This window comes from Fusarium fujikuroi, chromosome FFUJ_chr08 (assembly GCF_900079805.1).
Source record: "Fusarium fujikuroi IMI 58289 draft genome, chromosome FFUJ_chr08".
Classification (NCBI taxonomy): domain Eukaryota; kingdom Fungi; phylum Ascomycota; class Sordariomycetes; order Hypocreales; family Nectriaceae; genus Fusarium; species Fusarium fujikuroi.
The window spans coordinates 447,464-467,246 of record NC_036629.1 but is presented as its reverse complement, the minus strand read 5'-3'; the positions used below and the strand labels follow the sequence as shown (position 1 = coordinate 467,246).

Below are 19,783 nucleotides of genomic sequence, written 5' to 3'. Positions count from 1 at the left end.
TATACGACGCACAGAAAGCGACAAGTTAACTCAAATCACTACAATGTCAGGTGACAATGGAGGAGTGGCGGCTCAGGCTGACATCTTAGGGATTCCGGGAGCCGCATTGAACACCATCGGCTTTGCCCAAGGACTCCTTCGCGCCGTTTCAGCTGACAATGCTAACCCCAATGCCGTCATACAAGTTCAGCAAATCGGGTCCTGCTTTCAATCCAACGGTCCTTGGGCCGCAAAGATTCCAGACCTTCTGTCGAGAGCATCCTGTGTTAGACTTGAGAGGCTTTCTGCTTGGGTTGGATGGGCAAAAGACGACACCCCGGCTTTCATGAGTCAGACTACCGGTGGGCAAACTGCAGCTCTACTATGCTGCGCCCTCGGGAGCCTTTACTCGAAAAGCCGTTGCGGGCTATTGCTCTACGATCTTTGTCGAGATATCTTACCTGCAGATCGGCAGTTGTCCTCACCAACTCAATTGGGTGATGTTTGTATGCTGCTAGAACGAAAATCAGCATGCCTAGGTTTTGGAAACCATTTGGCCCTCCAAGTCACTCGGCTGAGGCAATGCTTCTTCGAAGCTGGCTTAGACGTGCCACGAGACTTGGCCGACACCCCAACAGAGGAGGATCTTAACCATTTCTTATCCGGGGTCTGCAGTGCCCTTCAAGATGAGAGTTTGGTTCTACAAGTGTCTGGAACAAGATGTGTAGGAACACTACTGGCCTTGACGCTAGCAATGTGTCCCGAAGATGTTTCAGTGCGAATCAATAGAGAAGTCCTTATGAGCGGACTCAGGGACAACATTATCTTCTCGGTCACTACCGAAGATGGCTCTTCAACACAGATTCATCTTGAAACTAAACTGGAAATCAAGAAGGCCGGGTTCCTAAAACGTCATATAATCACAGAGAGTCAACACATACACAACCAAGAACTACGCTTTGTATGTGATGGCATCTTGTCGAGCCAGCTAGATATTTCCCTTTCTATGGCCGGCGTAGAATCATCTCAGCTTCTGAAACTTGCTATATCGAACTTTGTCGCATCTATAGCGATGGAGCCTGCTACGGATTGCTTAAGCTCGAAAGCTGCTTATGGGCTAGGAGACTGTTTCCCGACCCAAGGATTTAGGGTCATTTTAGGGCCCACATATCGACAAACAATTTCCCAGCGCTTAGAGAAAGTGCTATGTTGCCCTTCTGATACTTTGCAGAGCCCCAAAGAGGCATTCAACCGACTTCAGAATACCCTTTGAGTCGTTCTACCTCTCAAAAACTGCACATGTTCTTTTTGCATTATTGGAGAGATATGGGACGTGACTCTTCATCCGAAAGCCAATGCGAACGCTTTTATGTCATGGGTACATTGTCCAGTTTCCAGGCTTTGGAGGGATGTAGCCCAAATAACGCAGGCATCGCTACCATTTCTCTTCTTACAATACAGTCTCAACACTTCGTTGAGATCCCACGTTGGAGATGATATATACCCTTATCTCATTGAACTTATCTGGTCTCGATTTAATGAGGCTCACGACCATGAATATAAGAGGATTATGCCGAGTTGGCTGCATAACCAAATTGTCCGTCTTGTTGGAAGAGTAAGGCTATTTGCCGGCGAAGATGCCACACAAGCAATCTGCAACAGCTCAGGTGCTTCTACTATTTACACCGCTACTCTTGAGGTCCCTGAGATCTCTAGCCCATGGGTAGTGCAGTATCAATTAGTCGATGGAAGGCTGCATTACCAGGCCGACAGTTATGACTTTATAATTCCAGTGATGCCAGGCAACAAAGCAGCGAAGGCGCTGACTAGGCCGAAAGCAAAAAGGTCCATCTCCAAGGGCGTGATGACCGTTCCATCAGGACTTGGCGAACACAGCAGCCTTATTATGACATTGCGCCCAGCTTTGATGCAAGGACATCAGGCGCTTTTACTCCGGTGTCAGATCACGCAAGGCAATAGTACGACGGAGGTCAATTTTCTCGACATGCACTTGGGACTGATGAGTCTTAATCCGGCCGACAGTTGTGATCACGACCTTTCGACACCATTCGATCCAAGGAAGCACAACTTGATTGTCAAAGCTACTTCTGTAATGGAACCAGCGGTATCAGGAAAGTCTTCGATCGGAGTAACGTTGACGCATCGGAATAAAGAATCCCAGTTTCTCTGCTGTTCTGAGACCGTACCTCAGCTTTATCAAGGCGATTGCTGTTTACCATGTGCTGTTGCTCAGGCTATACGAGAGAATTGTAAAGTCGTTATTGGTGGATCGCCTGGCATGTATCTTATCTGTTGCTAAAGACGTAGGATAAATACTGTATGTAGAAGCATGAGTTAATAATGAGTTATAGCTTCTTTTCTTTTCTTTTCTTTTCTTTCACTTACTATATATAATAGCATAAGTACTATACTTTCACTCCTTAACTTCTAAGTTAACCCTATAAACTTAGTGTTTTATATTTTATAAGACATTTAAAGTAACGAGGCTTTTTATATCCTCGTTAATATTAGGGTAATATATAACCAATTTTCATTCAGTTCTCAGACCTTTTCTGGAATAGACTGTCGGTCTATTGATATGTATGCTTGTAGGTTCTATAAACTTCCTGCCATGCCGCGTAGTATCTCATAGAGCGCCCAAGCCCCTGGGTCTGGCACCTGCTGCTCACTAGCCTCACCAACATACAAAGCCCTTCCAAGTTTCGGTCTCAGATATCGTGTAGCCTCTGCCTTTTCCTTCGCCTTCACAACCGCAGCCTCAAAACTCTTGTTCCTCACAAACTCATCTGAAAATGGCAGAAGAACATCCATCACGGTGCGGTCTCCCTCTCTTGCTGTCGTGCAGGTCTTGAGAGACTCGACAGCAATATGAAGGGCTTCAGCATATATCTCTGCAGTTACATCCTTAACTGCTCCCTGATCTGCGAGTTGGCGCTTGAGGGCGTTGTTGAGAGCTGTGAGGAGAATTCCAAATATGGCGCCGAGTGTGCCGCCCATATCGTCAACGGTGTCGGTGATTGCTTCGAGGAACGACACAACAGAGCCTGGAGCAGCAATTCTCTCATCAAGTTTTCTAATCACGGACTCACACAGGCCCTTGACTGCTTCGCCGCAGTCTCCATCGCCCATCATCATATCCCACTCGGTGAGTTTTGGCTCAGCGAGGATGGCCTTCTCACAAGCTGACCTGATGCATCTCTCAAGCAACGATGGATCCATTGAGTCGTACTGTTTGGTGGTAGCAACCGACTTTTCTCCATTTGTATGACCATTTTGCTTTCCTTCGTTACTGGGAACAAGCTTCTGTGATGGTCTGACAAGGTTCGGCCAGGATACAGCTGTTGTGGGTCGGTCAAAAAGCTCGAGTAATGTTCCGGTTGTTGAGTTGCAAAGTCTTGCAGAGGCTGATAGATTACAGAGTGAGACTGAGAAGCCTGGTGCATTCAAAGAGGTCTCAAAAGACCCCGAAAGACATCTGACTGGTTTAATAGACCATGTCGAAGCAAGCTGCTGTTGAACTTCGTCAACCAATGCACCAAGCTCCAGATTTGAAAGACCACCGTAATTGTTCACAAGCAGTAATGTCTCATCATCTTGGGCGAACTTGCAGAACCCTCGTTCTGGATCACTGTGGTCACATAGTAGCTTCAAACAAGACTCTATGACGCTTTCAACAGTCGGGAAAGGAGAAACCAGTTGTTGGCCGGGTTCATTGTGGATGCCGGCTCCGATAACGCAAATGTCATCGGCGATCTTCTGGTATTGCCGACCTGGCACGTGGCAGTGATCAAGCGATGATCCGATCGAGACAGTGTTGTCGTTGACTGCTCGACCTAAGTTTACGCACTGTTCAAAAAACCAGTCCTCGGCAGCGGCAGCACAGAGAACTTTCATCGCTATTGAGCATTAGCAGGACGCATAATCCGTGACTTGGGACCCACTTACTAAAGACATGACCAGGCATGCCTCTTCTTCCTACTCGTTCCGATCTGCTCCTCCCAATAGAAACATCATCCGTCGCTGGAAGTACCAGATAATCTTCCCCCGACCCGGCGGCCTTTGCTTTCTCGGCAGCAAGGCCAAAGTGAAGACGATCTCCAGTGTAGTTTGTGATGAGAAAAATGGTCCCCTTGGTAGACGGTGCCAGCTTCTTGGCGGCCAGGATTTGCTTGGTGCTCGGTGAGGCAAAGATATCACCACATGCTACTGCAGAGAGCAGGCCTTCGCCGACGAAACCACTCCAGGAGGGCTCATGGCCTGAACCGCCACCGCTGATGATGGCGACTTTCGAGGGGTCGTGATATTGGTTGGCTACTACACGTTCGGGCTCGTTCAAGATGAGATGGGGATTGGCTGTTACAAGAGACCTGAGTGCTCGAGGTACTAAGGAATTTGCAGCTGCTTCTGAGAAATAATGTTTTGTCGACATGATGGCAATAAGGTAATTGATCGGCGGCAAAAAAAAAAAGCAACACTGGTATAGTGAGAAACACAGTAGAATAAGAGTTCAATTGATAGAGCCGATATATAATTCAAATAGCTATTGGTATTGATACAAGCTGCACCTCGTGACGCCTCTTTCAACCTTTTTCCCAAGTAATTCAATACCCAGTCATGTCATCTGCAGGTTAACATATTGAAACATGACCGCGAGACGCAACTTGTCAAATTAGCTTAACAAGGTTCCCCGCAGTTTGGAGCAACCTCGCTTAGGGACGCTCCAAGTGGTGAAAGAGTTTAGGTGAGTTTGATGCAGTTTAGTGGGCTTTGGGCTTTTGGGCTATGCTGTAGCTTTGGCTAAACCGCGGCAATAGAGCTCCCTTCTGCAAATCGTATGCTTTAGTCCTGTTCTGCCGACCTTCGTCTCGCGTCACTCCACGCAACACCATCTCCAATGGACCGAGATGAAGGCGATCAAACGCGGCTGAGGAAGAGACCGCGCAAGTCCCGCAGTCGAGGGTTGCGTACGAGAACTGGCTGGTCAGTGCATGTCTCCTGATGCGCGATATGATCATTTCGGTCTGATAGATACAGTTTGACATGTCGCAAGCGACACAAGAAATGCGATGGTGAGAGCGATCTTTCACGTTGCCCCCAAACCCGCTAATGGGCTATACCAGAGAGACGTCCAGTCTGCGGACCCTGCACGATTAGATCTCGCGATTGTGTCTACCCCGAAACGCAGTCTTCCTTGACAAGCGTTGATGACTCGGAAACGCAATCAGGGGACCAATTATTCCTCGGTGACCAAGGATCTCCACCAGAACTTGATCTACCAGACTCACACAGCAGCCTCACCACTGACCCTGGCCCCAACATACAGCCGTCCCTGTCTGCGAACCATGTCTCACTCATCGGCGTGGCCGCCCAGCCACTACCTACCTCTACCTGGTCACCGGATTCAGCCTTCTGGACTGCCGATTTTGCTTCGATACGATGGCTTGACCTTCTCGCCAATGATGCCGCACAAGCAGATAGCGGCTTCTCACTTGCGCCGACTCCAGCCTTGAGAGAAGGTGAAGAAAGACCTCCAGACATTGGAAGCCTTCAAGCCCGTTTATCTCAAGTTGCCCAGGTCGAGCCTACCGGCTGGAAAGCTGGAGTGAGCCCAGCAACTTTATCGCCTCATGATGCTGTTCTTCTTCGTCACTTTGCAGAGAAGTGTGCTTTATGGTTGGACCTCTTTCATCCCCAGAGGCTATTCTCTACATATGTTATCAGACTGGCTCTGAAAGACCCGGGACTGCTTCATGCCATTCTGGCCCTTGCTGCACGTCATCGCTCCAAATTACCCAGTTCCAGCGACCGCACCGTAACGGACAACGAGTCGATCCGGCATTACTATGAAACACTTCACTATGTGCAAGAAGCACTCGGCTATACAAGCTACACCAACTCGGAGGAGCTTCTAGCCACGGCCATTGTTATCTCCTCTTACGAAATGCTCGATGAGTCAGATGGGCGGGGAAACTGGCAGAGACATCTCAAGGGCGTCTTCTGGATACAGAGATCTCAAGAGGTCCATGGCGGTTCTGGCGGTCTTCGCCAAGCTGTTTGGTGGGCTTGGCTCCGGCAGGATATTTGGGCCGCATTCCGAGAAAAGAGGCCTTGTCTCAGTTTCTGGGTCCCAGTTCAAGACCTCAGCGAGCTTGACCAGCATGACTTGGCAGAGAGAGCTATATATCTCCTCTCACAGGCTGTGAATTACTATGCCCATTCTCACGCTGCGGTATCCGGCTCAACACCAAATCGGCTGGCACCAGTGGACTTGGGCCGTGCCAGAATTGACATCTTGAACAAGATAGAAAAGCTCAAGACTCACCTTGGCGAGCAATACCAGCCCCTTCCATCACCCTCTGGAATCGTTGATATCTTCAAAGGGATTTGGATACACCCACCAGAATTTGGAGCTGCCTTGCAGGCACTTGCGTTTGCACAAATATTAATAGCACTTCACAGTCCAATACCCGCTGGGTTTAATGGGTATCTAAGAATGCAAAAGACACTCACGCAGTCTGTAGACACCATATGCGGAATAGCCATGGAATTGGAGGACGAAGCATGTCAGATTGTATCAGCCCAGTGTCTTTACGGTGCCGGTCTTTGTCTGCAGGATGCTGATAAGCGTGAGAAAGTCATTTCTTTGATGGAAGCGTGTGAGGCTCGAGTAAATTGGGTTCCCATGAAGATGTGGAGAGATGATCTGAGGACGGAATGGGCCAAGGCAGATCAAGAAGGAAGTCAAGAAGCGTTCTGAAAACACAAGAGTGAGCCGGCAAAGGTAGCCTCATAATTTATAAGAATCACCCAACTACGGTATAGCTAAGCCTTCCCTGAAGAACCGCAGACATCCATTTGCCATTCTGTTAGTTTCTGGGCTTTCTCCACGCCCTCTTCCATCAATGTCGTCAAGTTGATTTTCGATGCTTGCTCCTGGATGTGAATAAGGTAATCGTCCAAGACAAGCTTGTTCACGTTGACCTTGGAAACACCGCCCTTGATACAGGCCTTCATAATATCTTCAGGAAAGTCGTTGGTCCCATGGAGGACAACTCTCACGCGTCCGTTGACTCTGGACCGTATCATCTCCAGCCTAAAGCTTTGTCAGACCTGATGTAATGACTAGCAAAGTTCACTTACCGATCAAACTCGAGAACAGGACCTCTTTTGCCATACTCTCCATGGACGTTGCCAAATGCAGGAGCAAGGAAATCGATACCCGTCGCGATGAAATCCTCCACCTGCTCTGAGGTGGTCAGAGCTCCCTCCAGATCAGCTGTATCCGCAATCCCATCCTCTCCCCCTTCAATTCTCCCCGGTTCAGCCTCCGTAGCAATTCCACGAGCATGGCAGTACTCCACTAACTCTTTAGTCTTGGCCAGATTCTCCTCCATCTCATAGTGGCTCATGTCAACCATGATGCTGTCAAATGGGAGAGAATCCGCCGCATGTCGAATAATTGCTTCATCCTGAGCATGATCTAAATGGATCGCGATCGGAACTGAAGCATTGCGCGCTGCGTGTGCTGCGGCATGGATGAGGAGCCCGGAAGAGAACGTGATGGCCCAAGGAAATACTTGAATGATGAGTGGACTGCGCTTGGCTTCGGCGGCTCGTACAAAGGCAAGAATGTGTTCGATGTTGTAAGCTATTGGTGCAACGACTCCATAGCCTCCATCCTCAGCTGCTTTGAGGATCTGGCAGGTCTTGTTGTTTTGCGGTTCCCAAGTGGAAGTCATTTTTGCCATGTGTATCTGTCAAGTCGAATGCAGTCTCTGTTTCTATACTGATTAAAAGTATAAGCAAGATTGTATACCCGGTCAGGATCTGCTTGAATCAATCACCCATGGCGCACTGCTATTAATCCTTGTACCAACCCCCAAGTGTCCCCCGCACATTCGCGCCTCGAGGTAATTCGGCAGCCAAGACTAACCCAATTCAAGCTAGCACTGCTTGTCCGAACCTTGTCGACTTTGGCATCTTGACCTCGAAGCGCGGTACCTGCATTGCAACTATGATTCGCTTCCGGGCGCGTCCGAGGAAAAGGCACTGGAATAGCATAAAGTACACAACAAAGGCAGAGACAAAGTCGTTTGGCTATCACTATCAAACATCGAGATTTACATTACCTCCCAGTAATTTCTTTACCCCATTATACAATGCCATCCGGACTTCGGATAGTCATCGGTGGGGACGACGCCGGCTTCCCCTACAAGTCCATCATCACCCAACAACTCCTCACAGATCCCCGAGTCTCTTCCGTTGTCGACGCTGGTCCCTCATCAGAGGAAGACAAAACTGCCTACTCACACTTTGCCATCGCCGCAGCTGAGAAAGTTGCAAAGGGCGAAGCCGACAGAGCTTTGTTGATTTGCGGCACCGGCCTTGGTGTTGCCATAGCCGCCAACAAAGTCCGTGGTATCAGAGCTGTGACAGCACACGATAGCTTCTCTGTCGAGCGTTCGGTCTTGAGTAATAACGCCCAGGTCCTATGTTTGGGACAGCGTGTTGTGGGCATTGAGCTTGCTAAGAGACTTGTAAAAGAATGGCTGGGTTATCAGTTTGATCCCGTAAGTATCTCTGCCCTGCTCTTTGAAGGCTTGTTTTATTAATTCTGTTCTAGAACTCGTCATCTGCTGCCAAGGTTAAGATAATTGAGGATTACGACAAAGAACAACTTATAGCAGCGCCAGTAGTTGCTGCATAGGACGGTAGATAGAAGTAGACACCAAATACAACATCTTTTATTTAATGACTTTTACTCGTTTATCACCTTCTCACGTCTCTCTAAAAGCTCGGCTAAACTGTAAAATACTCTGCATGATTCTTTGAAGCCCTTTACACAATGTTTTATGTTGTTTGCTCTCGTTTCCGCAGTTTGAATTTGCGTTAGACATGTCGATAGTTCTATACAGTGGTTCTGGGCATGAAGGCAAAAAAGCGTTTTATTTAATACTGACAGGGATCAATATAAGAATTTCGCTTCGTTGAAGCTGCGACTTACCCCTTGTTGGCCATTCCAGGGCTATTCAAGTTAGTAGTGATAAGGCGAGCACTCTATTACCAGGTCCATGAGTAAGCAAACATATACGACTTATGAACTTTCCAGATGCAATCAAATCTATTGAACAAGCACAGATTTCTATAGAAAGATCTTTCAACTACCAAGCGCCAACAATGCCCGCGATCGGGATATCAATTCCTGTTGTATAAGTCGCTGTCTCACTCAGCAGGTAAACATATGCACCTCCAAGCTCCTGCGGTAGCGCCAGACGGGGCATGCCACCGTAGTACTTCATCTTGGTATCCCAATCAGGCGCTGTTTCAACATAATATGTGAGAGCAGTTTTGACGAAACCAGGGGAAATACTGTTCACTCGGATGCCGTACTGCGACCATTCCATGGCAAGAGTGTGCGTCATGTTTCGCACTGCGCCCTTGGTTGCGCCGTAAGGAGCTGATGGGGCAGCCTGTATAAAGTTAATGGGGGAAGTATTTCTAGGGAGTTTGGGAATAATTACTCTGTTTGGGCGGTAAGATGTCATGCTGGCTGTAAACACAATGCTGCCCTTGCAGCCAAGCTTGATAAACGCGCGCGCAGCAGCCGTTGCACAATTCCAGGCCCCAAATACATTCAAACGGAACAGCTTCTCAACCTGCTCAGCAGTAAAGTCCAAGGCAGGTTGATGCTTTGTGGCACCAGCGTTGGCGACCATTCCATCGAAGCGGCCCTTCTCAGCGATGATGGCATCTATCGCGGAAGTTACACTCTCTTCGTTCGTCACATCACACTTCTGGAAACCCAGTTTTCCCGGGAAGCGTTTGAGCAGAGCTGCAAAGGGTTCTGAAGGTTCAGTGACGTCGAGGCTGTAGACAAAAGCAGCGTCATTCACAAGACAGACCTCGGCGATACCAAGACCAATGCCTTGATTGGCACCGGTGACTTTTGTTATTAGCATTCATCATATCTGCGCAGGGTATTGACACGAGTAACATACTGGCAATGACCTTGTCTTGTAGGCTCACCTTGTAGTCATGGTTGGGGCCAGGCATTGTGCTCAGAGGCCCGTGTCCATTGGTGGCGCCGTTTGTACCGTTAGCGGTACCGTTGGAGGTACCGTTTGTGTTTTGGGGGCCACTCGTCATTGTGTTGTGTTATTTTAACAAGAAACTCGAAGTGAGTGAACTTATGCTGAAAAAGGAAGATGGAGATTCAAAAAGTCAAGTTAAACATATGTTAAATATTGGATTCAAGACGCCTCCCCACAGAAGTATTCTGCAAGCACATCGCACCACAATAAGCCAAGGAGCTCAACATCGGCACTATGGCGTGACATCCCGGTCGCTGTACTGCGTCTCGCGGCCTCGGTAACCCCTAAGCGCGGTTTAGTTACCCCAATAGCGTCGTCCCTTGCGTTCAGCTCGCGTAGGGGCAGAAGCTAAATTAGTCTTGGCCAAAATCTGGGGTCTCCACGATTCTAGAACAGCTGATTCCTGAACTTGGAGCTAAGAGAAAACCTCTCTCGTTTGAAAACATGCCAATCTCCAAGATACGAAGGTGAACTGTGCAGTGAGAGGTATGGCATGTATTCTATTTAAGTATCACTCGTATCTTTCATCTCAACTGCTTCACTACCACCATCAGTCATTGTTCGTCATCAGTCATCTTTAGACGCGTCAATTATTCATCCCTTGCTCGACATCATGGATAAGGTAGAGCACAAACAGTCCTTTGAGCATGAGGATAATATCATCGACCCAAAGGAAGACTCTATGGCGAATGAAGAATATGTACCCGATACTGAGGAAGAGAAGAAGCTCGTTCGCAAGATCGACCTCTTCATTCTCCCCATGATGTGGTTCATGTACCTCATGTCATACATGGACAGAACCAAGTCAGTATACTCCCTTTCACATACACTAGAGTCTAGTTAACCTTTCAACAGTATCGGAAATGCCAGAATCGCCGGAATGGACAAGGACCTTAACCTCGACTCCAACAAATATTCCATTGTCCTTGTCGTCTTCTTCGTTGGCTACGTCGTCTTCGAAGTTCCCTCCAACATGATCCTCACACGAACGCGTCCGAGTCGATATCTCCCCGGCATCATGTTTGTCTGGGGCGGCGTCACAGTCGCAATGGCTTTCACGCGCACTTATGAACATATGATCGGGTTCAGAATCCTCATGGGTGTCCTTGAGTCTGGATTTGCTCCTGGCGTGCTTCTGCTTCTCTCCTCCTGGTATAAGAGTGAGGAGCAGAGCAAGAGATTCGCCGTGTATATCTCTGCTGCTATCCTCTCCGGTGCATTTGGTGGTCTCTTGGCTGGTTCTATCACTAGTGGTCTCGATGGTGCACACGGCAAGGCTGGTTGGAGGTGGTTGTTTGTTGTTGAAGGCGCTGCCACTATGGGTGTCGCTGTTATTGCGTATTTTGTTCTTCCTGACTTCCCAGCAAACACTTCGAGGCTCAAATTCAGCCAGGCACAGATTGATCTTGCCATTCGAAGACTGCAGCACGACAGACCACAGGTTCACTCTGAAGACGAATCGAAACTGGGTCATTGGCAGGCCTTTAAACTCAGCATGACTAACTGGCGCACTTGGCTCTTTGTTGTTGGTTACATGGTAAGTCATCGACCACCTTGTTTCTGAGTCTTTTACTGACTGTGGACTTCCTTAGGCAATTGTTGGCTCTTCAACTCTCTCCTACTTTTACCCCACTCTCGTCAAAGGTCTCGGTTATGAATCCACGGCAGCTCAGTACATGACCATACCCATCTTTGGCGTCGCATTTGTAGTCACCGCCCTCACAGGCTACTTCGCCGATAAGAACAGCAAATGGCGAGGTGTTATACTGTGCGCTTGGATGAGCATCGCCATGCTTTGCGCCATCATCATCTGCGTCGTCTACAACTTCAAAGCACGCTACGCTCTCCTCGTCATCATGGCTGCAGCACTCTGGGCCTCAAATGGCTTGTCGCTGTCTTACGCCTCAATTACCTTTGGCTCCATGCCTACTGAGACAAGAGCTATTTCTCTGGCGTTTGTCAATGCAATGGGTAACCTGGCGCAGATCTATGGCGCCTACTTGTTCCCAGCATCGGAGAAGCCAAAGTACCTCAAGGGATTTGGAGTCATCAGCGGGCTGTGCTTCACTGGAGCTGTATCATATATCCTCTTGCATGTCTTTCTCCAAGGCAAGAAACGGGCTTGAGTGATGACATTACCTACAAGGATATGTAATGTACTTTTAGTTACAGTTAGTTAGGTGGAGGTGATGCTAGTTATGGATTATACAGTATTGTCTCTAGAAAACCCCACTGAGTACCAGTAGTCCCGAATCTGGATGTAAACTGAGAAAGGGTATACAAAGACTTAGGACAGTTCTGCAACCTTCTCACGAAAGATGCGTTCCGCTCGCTGCCAAACCCCTTCAGTATCCCGACGGTCTAGAGTCAACAGACTTGGCAGAAGCAGTGAGGAATACTCATCGCTCGACTCACGCGCAACCATGGTAGGAAGATGATCGATGGCGATGATGCGCAGCTCAGGGCCATCGATGTGCTCAGAAGCAGGAACAGTGGGGTTCTCGAACGAACTGTAGCTATAGTATACTGGAATGGGATTGTTCTCGCTAATGGGGCCGCAGCTGACGTCGCAGATGACCCGAAGTCGTCTGTCAAGTGCTGAGAGAGCTTTGAAAGTTGTGAATGGCGGGATTTTGTTGGAGCCTAGGTATACGCAGTTCACAAAGATGTCAGACGAAGCAACCTCAGGAAATGGGCCACCCTTGCTCGTTTCAGCGATGTCCCATTTCAGAATGTCAGTGACACCGATAGCCTCAGCTGCTGCGATGGCACCTTTGCCGCCGCAGCGGCCCAGGCAACCGATAACGATCAGTCGAGGATGCGCACCATCGTTAGCGGAACGTGCAGCGTCGACCTTGCCCTTGACAAGTTCAGTCAAAGCAGAGGCAGAGTCGACGACGGGAACCGGTCCTTGGGGTACGCCGGGGTTGAGCAGTTGATGAGCCCAGGATAAGAGCGCCAGCACAGTTCCAGCAAACCCAGCCCAGTATCCGAATGCAGCCACTCGTCTTCCGTCTTCATCTGTGAGGAACTCCAAGTCATACAGCAAGCCACCTGCGTTTGAGAAGCGAGACAGCTCAGTAGCCCAACCAGTTTGCTTTTTGTATACGTGAGCAAAATGAATGTAGGTATGCGGCAATGGTGCTGGATACGATCAGTAAGCAGAAGAGCATTGCAAATTGATGAACATACTTCCATCAGCTTCAATCTCCTTCAATCCCAGGATAATGTCGCCCTTGGGTGCATTGACCCAAGAGCCAGTAGGCACAATCTCAGCTCCGACAGCTCTGAACTCATCGATCTTGTAGATACGGTCAGGAGACTCTTCCACTCGAACTACGTAGCCAGCGTCGAGCAAAGCCTTGGCAGTCGAGGGTGACACTTCTTTGTTAGATGAAGGGATTGTCAGAGTAGTTTAAAGGTTTCAACATGGAGAGCGACGCTCTAGCGGCTTTGTCTCAGACCGGAGATGGATTGTGACCGGCGACATGTTTGTGATTCTATGGAGAAAGTTTGGATTTGGAAAGCAATGCGGTTACAGTTCGTTATTTGTACTTGAGACCTGTCCTTGGCTTAGAGCTTATACTCTACGCAGATCAATGACTTTGCCGGATGATTGTGGGTCTGTATAGGGTGAGTCATGGACCACTCCAATTAAGGAGCAAAATGTGTAACTTTGGCACTCTTATATTGTTTAAAAACTCTTTCATCATTGTTTTCAAACTGATAAAAAATATGATATAAGATTAAGCAATTTCAAATCTAGTCGAGCATAGCATGCTTCAAGTTATACATGATGCAGATGGTGATGCACCGTAGCCAAAAATTGTCGAGACCCCAGCCTCAAAAACACGCATAACCCCCCTCAAAACATCCCAAGTCAGATTCCCTAATCCCTCTTGACAGGAATCTTTCGGTACCTAACCGTCTCAACGCCAGAGTCATCAAACGTCCTATCCGCAACAACCTTGTATCCTCCAATCCTGGGAAGTATCTTTGTCCAGAAGCTCCAGTAGACACCACCAAGGATCAAAACACCAACACCAACGACAGGGAACACGTAGTATGGGTATCCATCGGCGTTCCAGTCGCCGTCGGGTGGGATGAAAGGCACCAAGGCGAGGAAGATGTTGGCGAGGAGGTAGATTATGGATATGGGGAGATATGTGTGCCAAGGTGATGACCAGTTCTCGGATTTCTTGTAGTGCAGGTATATCAAGCCCGCTGTGACGAAGCCGTTGATCCAGGAGCCGGGGTATGTGTACCTGAATTGTCAGCCTTGTATATGGAGCGCCGAGGAAGAGTAACTTACAGGTTGACGATAAAGTTATAAGCTGGTCCAGCAGGCGGAGCAAGAAGCACAACAACCGTAACAATCCAGTGAAGAAAAAGCTAAATCGTCAGCCTCACTCTCTGCAAACAGAATCATAACTTACCGCAGAAGCCGGTGCATTAAACGGCTTATTCGACGCCCAGAACCGACTAAACGGCAACATTCCCTCCTTGGCCAACTCCTGATTCAACCTCGCATGCGCAAACGAAACAGCAAGCACATTCCCAAGGTTACTCAACGCCACAAAAGCAGGAAGACTCCGCGCCGCAGCGCTCTCCCCAAAGATGTTACGGAAAAAGAGCCCTGCGACGATAACTTCGGACTTGGCGAGGTCTGATTTGGGTATAGCTGCAAAGTACGCTACGTTGGCGAGGACGTATAGAATTGTGACGCCGCCAATGGCTATAGGCGCTGCGATGGCGAGGGTTTTCTTGGGGTGCTTGAGTTCGCTTACCACGTAGTTTGCGTTTTCCCAGCCCTTGTAGCTGTAGATGATATTCAGAAGGGCGTTGGAGTAAGCGTATGCGCCGCCGCCACCGTAGCCGTCTCCATCTTCGATTCTGAACGCGTTGTCAAAGTTGTGAGGGTTGGGCACGCGGCGATGACCTGCGAGGGCGGCAAAGCCTGAAAAGACGATGAAGAGAAGAATGACGACTTTGAAGACGCCAAGGACGTTGAAGAGACGAATACCCCACTTTGGGGTTACACTGTGCATCAAGACGGCAAAGGTCACGCACGTCACTGCGATGCCGCGGGCTTCCCATCCATCGGGTGTTTCTCGCCCGGACGCAAAGAGGATATAGCGCCCGAAAGCAAGGGAGTTACCAGAGGAAAAGCCAAGCAGAATCATCTGCGAAGCGAGAACGCATGTCGCTAGATATCGAGGACGGCGATAAACGCGCTCGAGATAATTCTTCTCACCTCCAGATCGTGGAATAGCTAAGCCGAATTCGAGAAAGACGCTTAGACCGCAAAAGGTGAGGAAACCGCCTATCACCCAAAGCATGAGGGATATGCCGACGGAGCCAGTAGCTGCAAAGATACTCGACGGCGTTGAAAAGACTTAAGGTCAGCGACGTCGACTCATAAAATAGGAAACTTACTTCCTGTGCCAATCATCTTATTCAGAATCAGAAAAACAGCACCCGTGATACCAATTTTTCGATCCTCACTGTACGCAAAGTTCTGCGCGTCGATGGTACTCCCATTATCAGGTCTTTCATCACTGATGTCATTGTGTCTCAAGCCATCAAAGGCCTGGGGTTCTTTCCGGTCCGCCATTGCTGCTGCACAAACAAAACATGAGAATTACGTGCATCTTATAACAACGAGAATGAGGCGCAGATCGATGTCGACATTTAACCCTGGTGACACGGAATATGCAGTGAGTTACTCAAAACGGCAGGTCGTGAGATTTACGCCCGTTGCTGCGGCACACAAAAATAAGCTCATAAGCATAAGACAAGGTTTCAAGGGTGCCGATCCCACGACGTGGGGTGTGCGGATACGGATAATATGCAGTGTCATTAAAGTATCTAAAAGAGTCTAGAAGCAAAAGATGTGATCGCTCATCTTGGCAGAAGCCCCAGGCTGCTCAAAGCCAAGGTTGCCAAGCGACGTCTTTGCCGCCTTTACCATCCCCGGCGGGCCACACAGCATGATCTTGGACTCTGCGCCTGGCGCGGGGAACTTTTCCTCCATAAGCTCCTGTGTAGCGTATCCCGTGCCATAAGCCCAATTTTCCGGCGCCTTTTCTACGACGTAGTACAGACGGAAATTCTGTGGGTACCGACGCGCAAAAGTCTCGAGTTCGTCGCGCAGAAGAATATCTTGTTCTGAGCGGTTCGCGTAAATGAGACTAACCTGCGTCAAGTCGCGATCGTCTTCGCAAATAGCGCGGATTATCTGAAACATGGGCGTTATTCCCGTTCCGCCGGCGAGCATGCCTATTCGTTTGCAGAGACCGTTCTTATAGCGCATTGCGCCCTTGGGACCGCGGAAGGAAACCTCATCGCCGAGGGAGAGGTTGGCGAGGTATTTTCCTGTCAAGAGACCGTCGGGGTAGCATTTGATGACGAGCTCGAGTCTGCCGAGATCGTTGTTGTTGGAGATGGGGGTGTATGAGCGGTTGACGATCTTGCCGTCGATCTCAGCTTTAATGGCGAGATGCTGGCCTGTTGGGAGACCGAGGACTGTTGTGGGTGTTGGGAGGCTGAAGACAAGACGATAGACGTTGGGGGCGATTAATTCCTTCTCGGTTAGGGGGAGAGCGTGGTATGTTGTTGGGTCGAGCCAGCCTCGTTGGATGAGGGGGTTGACTTTTGTGACCTTTGGCATTTTCTTGTGAGGAGCGTAGCTCATGAAGCCGCCCTCTTCAAAGTGAAGATGCTTGGAGAGTTTCTTGGCGGTGATTGTACCAGCGACGGTGAAGAGTGCTGAAGCAATCAAGAAACCTTCTAGAAAGCCAGGTCCTGAGCTGCTGGTTTTGAGCTTGGGTAGTGAGTTTAGCATCTCGGGGTTCAATCGGTATGCTTGAAGTGCAACAGCGCCGACAGAAATAGCAGCTGTAGCTGTGAGTGCCGTTGAAGTGAAGTTACTCCCAGCAACAGCCTTTGGCACTGTCTTTTTGAGCGTCACAGCTTTAGGCGCGCCTCGTACAGGTGCACCACTGTATGTCCCAATGAGATACTCCTCCATAATCTCAAACGCATCTTCAGAATGACCTGCATTGTCAAACTCCACCGTCGAATCCTTTCCAGCGACTTCGATTAGAACATCCGCACCACCAGGATGATCCTCAATATATTTCGTAACATCATAGACTAAACCGTCAGAAAGATCTCACCGCCAAAACCAAAAAAAGACATACCTTTTCCGTTAATGATTGTCCAACAATCATCACGAGTGCTGTGAGCAGCCACTTCCTTAGCAGTAAACGAAGCCATTTTCTCTAACCGTACAGAAAAACAATTACGGAGCGCAGGCGCGTTATATGAAGGCAATCAAATACCACCTCGAGGATTGGCCAGGTAATTTCCTCATCTGGTCAAGCCGAGGCTCCAAGGTCTTTTCTCGGCCGACTGTGGGTCCGGAACGGCCGAGAGACCGTGCTTGCTCCGTTTCATGATTTCACCAACTTTGAAAGGATATAAACCCGATCAAACATGGATACAAGGTTGCATTGACCGAGGCACGGAATTCGGTGTCAATGGATCCGTAAATGCCGTCGGATTTGTTCTTCATGCTTGAGTGTGCCAAAAGACACGATAAGCTGCCAGGATCTGTACCAATAAAAGCTGCCATGACTCAAATGCGTTATTTCCATACGAATAAGCTAATTTAGTCAAATCATCGATACCCGTCCAATAGTGCAAGCCACACCGAAACTTAAGTACTCACCGGCGTACAGCGGAGATTTTATGCGCCACCGAATCATCCCGTCCATGCGTCAAAATCTTCACCCCTATCCATATCCATATCCATCCATATCTACCGACAGATTGCAAGGTTTGGAGATCCACTCGAGATTGAGGCTCTGAGCCTCGGCTCATTTAACGTCGGTGGTCTATATAGACAGACACTCCGTAGCAGCCTGTCATTTGTTAGACAATTCTCAGCATTCATCATGGCTACTAAACGCTTCCATCTTATGGGTGAAAACCCTTCCACTGCCCAAGAAATTGAGATCCCTACGTCATTAGATGAGCAAGGTCTTCAACATTTGGTGGCGTCGCATTTTGCAATTGTTGATCCATCTGGTAAGTCGATTCGCCGACCAAAGTGACGTCGCTAATTTTTAGGCATTGGCTTTGTCACCGAGTCTGATGCTTTGACGACTGTTGCAGACGTCCTCGCCGCTGATGACATTTCCATCACCATCGATGGAAAAGCTGTCCGTGAGATTCCAGGTCCAAAAGGTCTGCCTCTTGTAGGCAACTATTTTGAAGTCTACCCTGACCATCTCGGTAACCACCAACGGTTATTCGACAAATATGGCCCTCTCTTCAAGACCACCAACATGGGCAGCACTATTTATCACACAAATGATCCCAAGCTGGCCAATATTGTTTTCGGCGAGACAGACTTTTTCTCAAAGCGCATCATCGAAGGCCACCCTCTGTTTCCCATCAAGAACAAGGAGGCTGGTGTTTTCCTTGGTGACACTGATACAGAAGAGTGGAAAGAGGTACATAAGTTTCTGCCTCCTGCTCTTGGTCCCAAGGCTGTGCGACACTATGCCCCTACCATGCAAAAGACTGTTGAAGATGCGTTCAAGGTCTTTGACGAACTCGATGAGCGTGACGAGGCTTGGAATGTGTATCCCTACATGTTGAAGCTTGGATCCCAGGCTGTCGGCAAGTTGGTGCTCGGCATGGACTTCCAACACTTTACCTCTCCTGATGCACGACCTCATGCGATGGTGATGAGAATTGCGCAATCTCTGGAACTCAACAAGAAAATTACCTCCATGGGCAGCTGGTACAAGAACCTCCCATTCGGTGATCCCCAACGTCTTCGTGACGCTCGTGCTCACATGGAGCTGATGATGAAGGAGTCTGTCGAGAACGCTTCCAAGGGTGAGGGCGACTTGGAATTGCAAGATGCTGCCGTCCAAGCCGAGAACATGGTCGATTATGTCCTTCGTGCTAGCGACAGCAAGGGCAACAAGCTTCCTCGTGAGCGCATCATGGAGCCTCTTGTTGTCGCCACTGGTGCCGGTTTCACAACGACGAGTTCTCTTCTGTCATGGCTGCTGTACGGCCTTGTTGCCTACCCCGGCATGCAAGAGAGACTTCTCCAAGAGATGGTCGACAATGGCTTCGATGAGAACACCCAAATCACTGCCGACCTGACCAACAAACTTACCTTCCTTGACAAGTATATCAAGGAGACACAACGACGACACAACCCTTCATACCAACCTGCACGAACAGCATCCGTCGACATGATTCTCCCTGGTGGCTATAAGCTTCCCAAGGACTCTATCGTCATTCCCGCTCTTCATCACATTCACAACAACACCAAGATTTGGGACAACCCAGCTCTGTTTGATCCCGATCGATGGGACACTGAGCGTGTCAAGAACCGCCCCAACGCTTCATACATTCCTTTCGCCACTGGACCTCGTATGTGCGTTGGTTTCAACTTTGCTCTCCAAGAAGTCAAGGTCTTCCTCCCCAAGTTGGTGTATCGATACAAATTCAGTCTTGCACAAGATGGACCTGTTGAGTATGATCCAATGTTTCAACTGATTCGACCAAACAACCTGTATGTGAGGGCAGAGCGAAGGATAAAGTGGCCTTCAAAGAGAGATTAAATTGGGACATGGATAGACAAAAGTATAATAGATTTAATGTAC

The 19,783-nt window shown here is 48.9% G+C and overlaps 11 protein-coding genes; 5 read left to right on the top strand and 6 right to left on the bottom strand.

Moving 5' to 3' along the window:
- Positions 1-43: 43 nt before the first annotated feature.
- On the top strand, positions 44-1,252 carry FFUJ_13901 (related to beta transducin-like protein; the record flags this gene model as incomplete). The annotated part of the gene is made up of 1 exon (XM_023581487.1): positions 44-1,252. One exon carries the CDS (start codon positions 44-46, stop codon positions 1,250-1,252), a length of 1,209 nt encoding a protein of 402 aa, XP_023434179.1.
- A 1,343-nt stretch (positions 1,253-2,595) lies between these two features.
- Positions 2,596-4,429, bottom strand: FFUJ_13902 (related to dihydroxyacetone kinase; the record flags this gene model as incomplete). XM_023581486.1 has 2 exons in its annotated part: positions 2,596-3,896; positions 3,946-4,429. The coding sequence occupies 2 exons, from the start codon at positions 4,427-4,429 to the stop codon at positions 2,596-2,598; spliced, it is 1,785 nt and encodes a 594-aa protein (XP_023434178.1).
- Positions 4,430-4,894: 465 nt separating this feature from the next.
- Positions 4,895-6,757, top strand: FFUJ_13903 (uncharacterized protein; the record flags this gene model as incomplete). XM_023581485.1 has 3 exons in its annotated part: positions 4,895-4,980; positions 5,035-5,069; positions 5,121-6,757. 3 exons carry the CDS (start codon positions 4,895-4,897, stop codon positions 6,755-6,757), a joined length of 1,758 nt encoding a protein of 585 aa, XP_023434177.1.
- A 65-nt stretch (positions 6,758-6,822) lies between these two features.
- Positions 6,823-7,739, bottom strand: FFUJ_13904 (related to fructose-bisphosphate aldolase; the record flags this gene model as incomplete). XM_023581483.1 has 2 exons in its annotated part: positions 6,823-7,093; positions 7,141-7,739. The coding sequence occupies 2 exons, from the start codon at positions 7,737-7,739 to the stop codon at positions 6,823-6,825; spliced, it is 870 nt and encodes a 289-aa protein (XP_023434176.1).
- Positions 7,740-8,159: 420 nt separating this feature from the next.
- Positions 8,160-8,707, top strand: FFUJ_13905 (related to ribose-5-phosphate isomerase; the record flags this gene model as incomplete). XM_023581482.1 has 2 exons in its annotated part: positions 8,160-8,570; positions 8,624-8,707. 2 exons carry the CDS (start codon positions 8,160-8,162, stop codon positions 8,705-8,707), a joined length of 495 nt encoding a protein of 164 aa, XP_023434175.1.
- A 454-nt stretch (positions 8,708-9,161) lies between these two features.
- Positions 9,162-10,146, bottom strand: FFUJ_13906 (related to D-arabinitol 2-dehydrogenase; the record flags this gene model as incomplete). XM_023581481.1 has 2 exons in its annotated part: positions 9,162-9,943; positions 9,999-10,146. 2 exons carry the CDS (start codon positions 10,144-10,146, stop codon positions 9,162-9,164), a joined length of 930 nt encoding a protein of 309 aa, XP_023434174.1.
- A 558-nt stretch (positions 10,147-10,704) lies between these two features.
- FFUJ_13907 (related to allantoate permease) lies at positions 10,705-12,217 on the top strand (the record flags this gene model as incomplete). XM_023581480.1 has 3 exons in its annotated part: positions 10,705-10,895; positions 10,947-11,628; positions 11,684-12,217. 3 exons carry the CDS (start codon positions 10,705-10,707, stop codon positions 12,215-12,217), a joined length of 1,407 nt encoding a protein of 468 aa, XP_023434173.1.
- A 161-nt stretch (positions 12,218-12,378) lies between these two features.
- On the bottom strand, positions 12,379-13,581 carry FFUJ_13908 (probable saccharopine dehydrogenase (NAD, L-lysine-forming); the record flags this gene model as incomplete). XM_023581479.1 has 3 exons in its annotated part: positions 12,379-13,235; positions 13,284-13,472; positions 13,521-13,581. 3 exons carry the CDS (start codon positions 13,579-13,581, stop codon positions 12,379-12,381), a joined length of 1,107 nt encoding a protein of 368 aa, XP_023434172.1.
- Positions 13,582-13,980: 399 nt separating this feature from the next.
- Positions 13,981-15,705, bottom strand: FFUJ_13909 (probable high affinity methionine permease; the record flags this gene model as incomplete). XM_023581478.1 has 4 exons in its annotated part: positions 13,981-14,356; positions 14,404-14,483; positions 14,528-15,486; positions 15,528-15,705. 4 exons carry the CDS (start codon positions 15,703-15,705, stop codon positions 13,981-13,983), a joined length of 1,593 nt encoding a protein of 530 aa, XP_023434171.1.
- Positions 15,706-15,969: 264 nt separating this feature from the next.
- On the bottom strand, positions 15,970-17,369 carry FFUJ_13910 (probable NADH cytb-reductase; the record flags this gene model as incomplete). XM_023581477.1 has 2 exons in its annotated part: positions 15,970-17,246; positions 17,294-17,369. 2 exons carry the CDS (start codon positions 17,367-17,369, stop codon positions 15,970-15,972), a joined length of 1,353 nt encoding a protein of 450 aa, XP_023434170.1.
- A 680-nt stretch (positions 17,370-18,049) lies between these two features.
- Positions 18,050-19,741, top strand: FFUJ_13911 (probable monooxygenase; the record flags this gene model as incomplete). XM_023581476.1 has 2 exons in its annotated part: positions 18,050-18,182; positions 18,225-19,741. 2 exons carry the CDS (start codon positions 18,050-18,052, stop codon positions 19,739-19,741), a joined length of 1,650 nt encoding a protein of 549 aa, XP_023434169.1.
- Between the last annotated feature and the right edge of the window lie 42 nt (positions 19,742-19,783).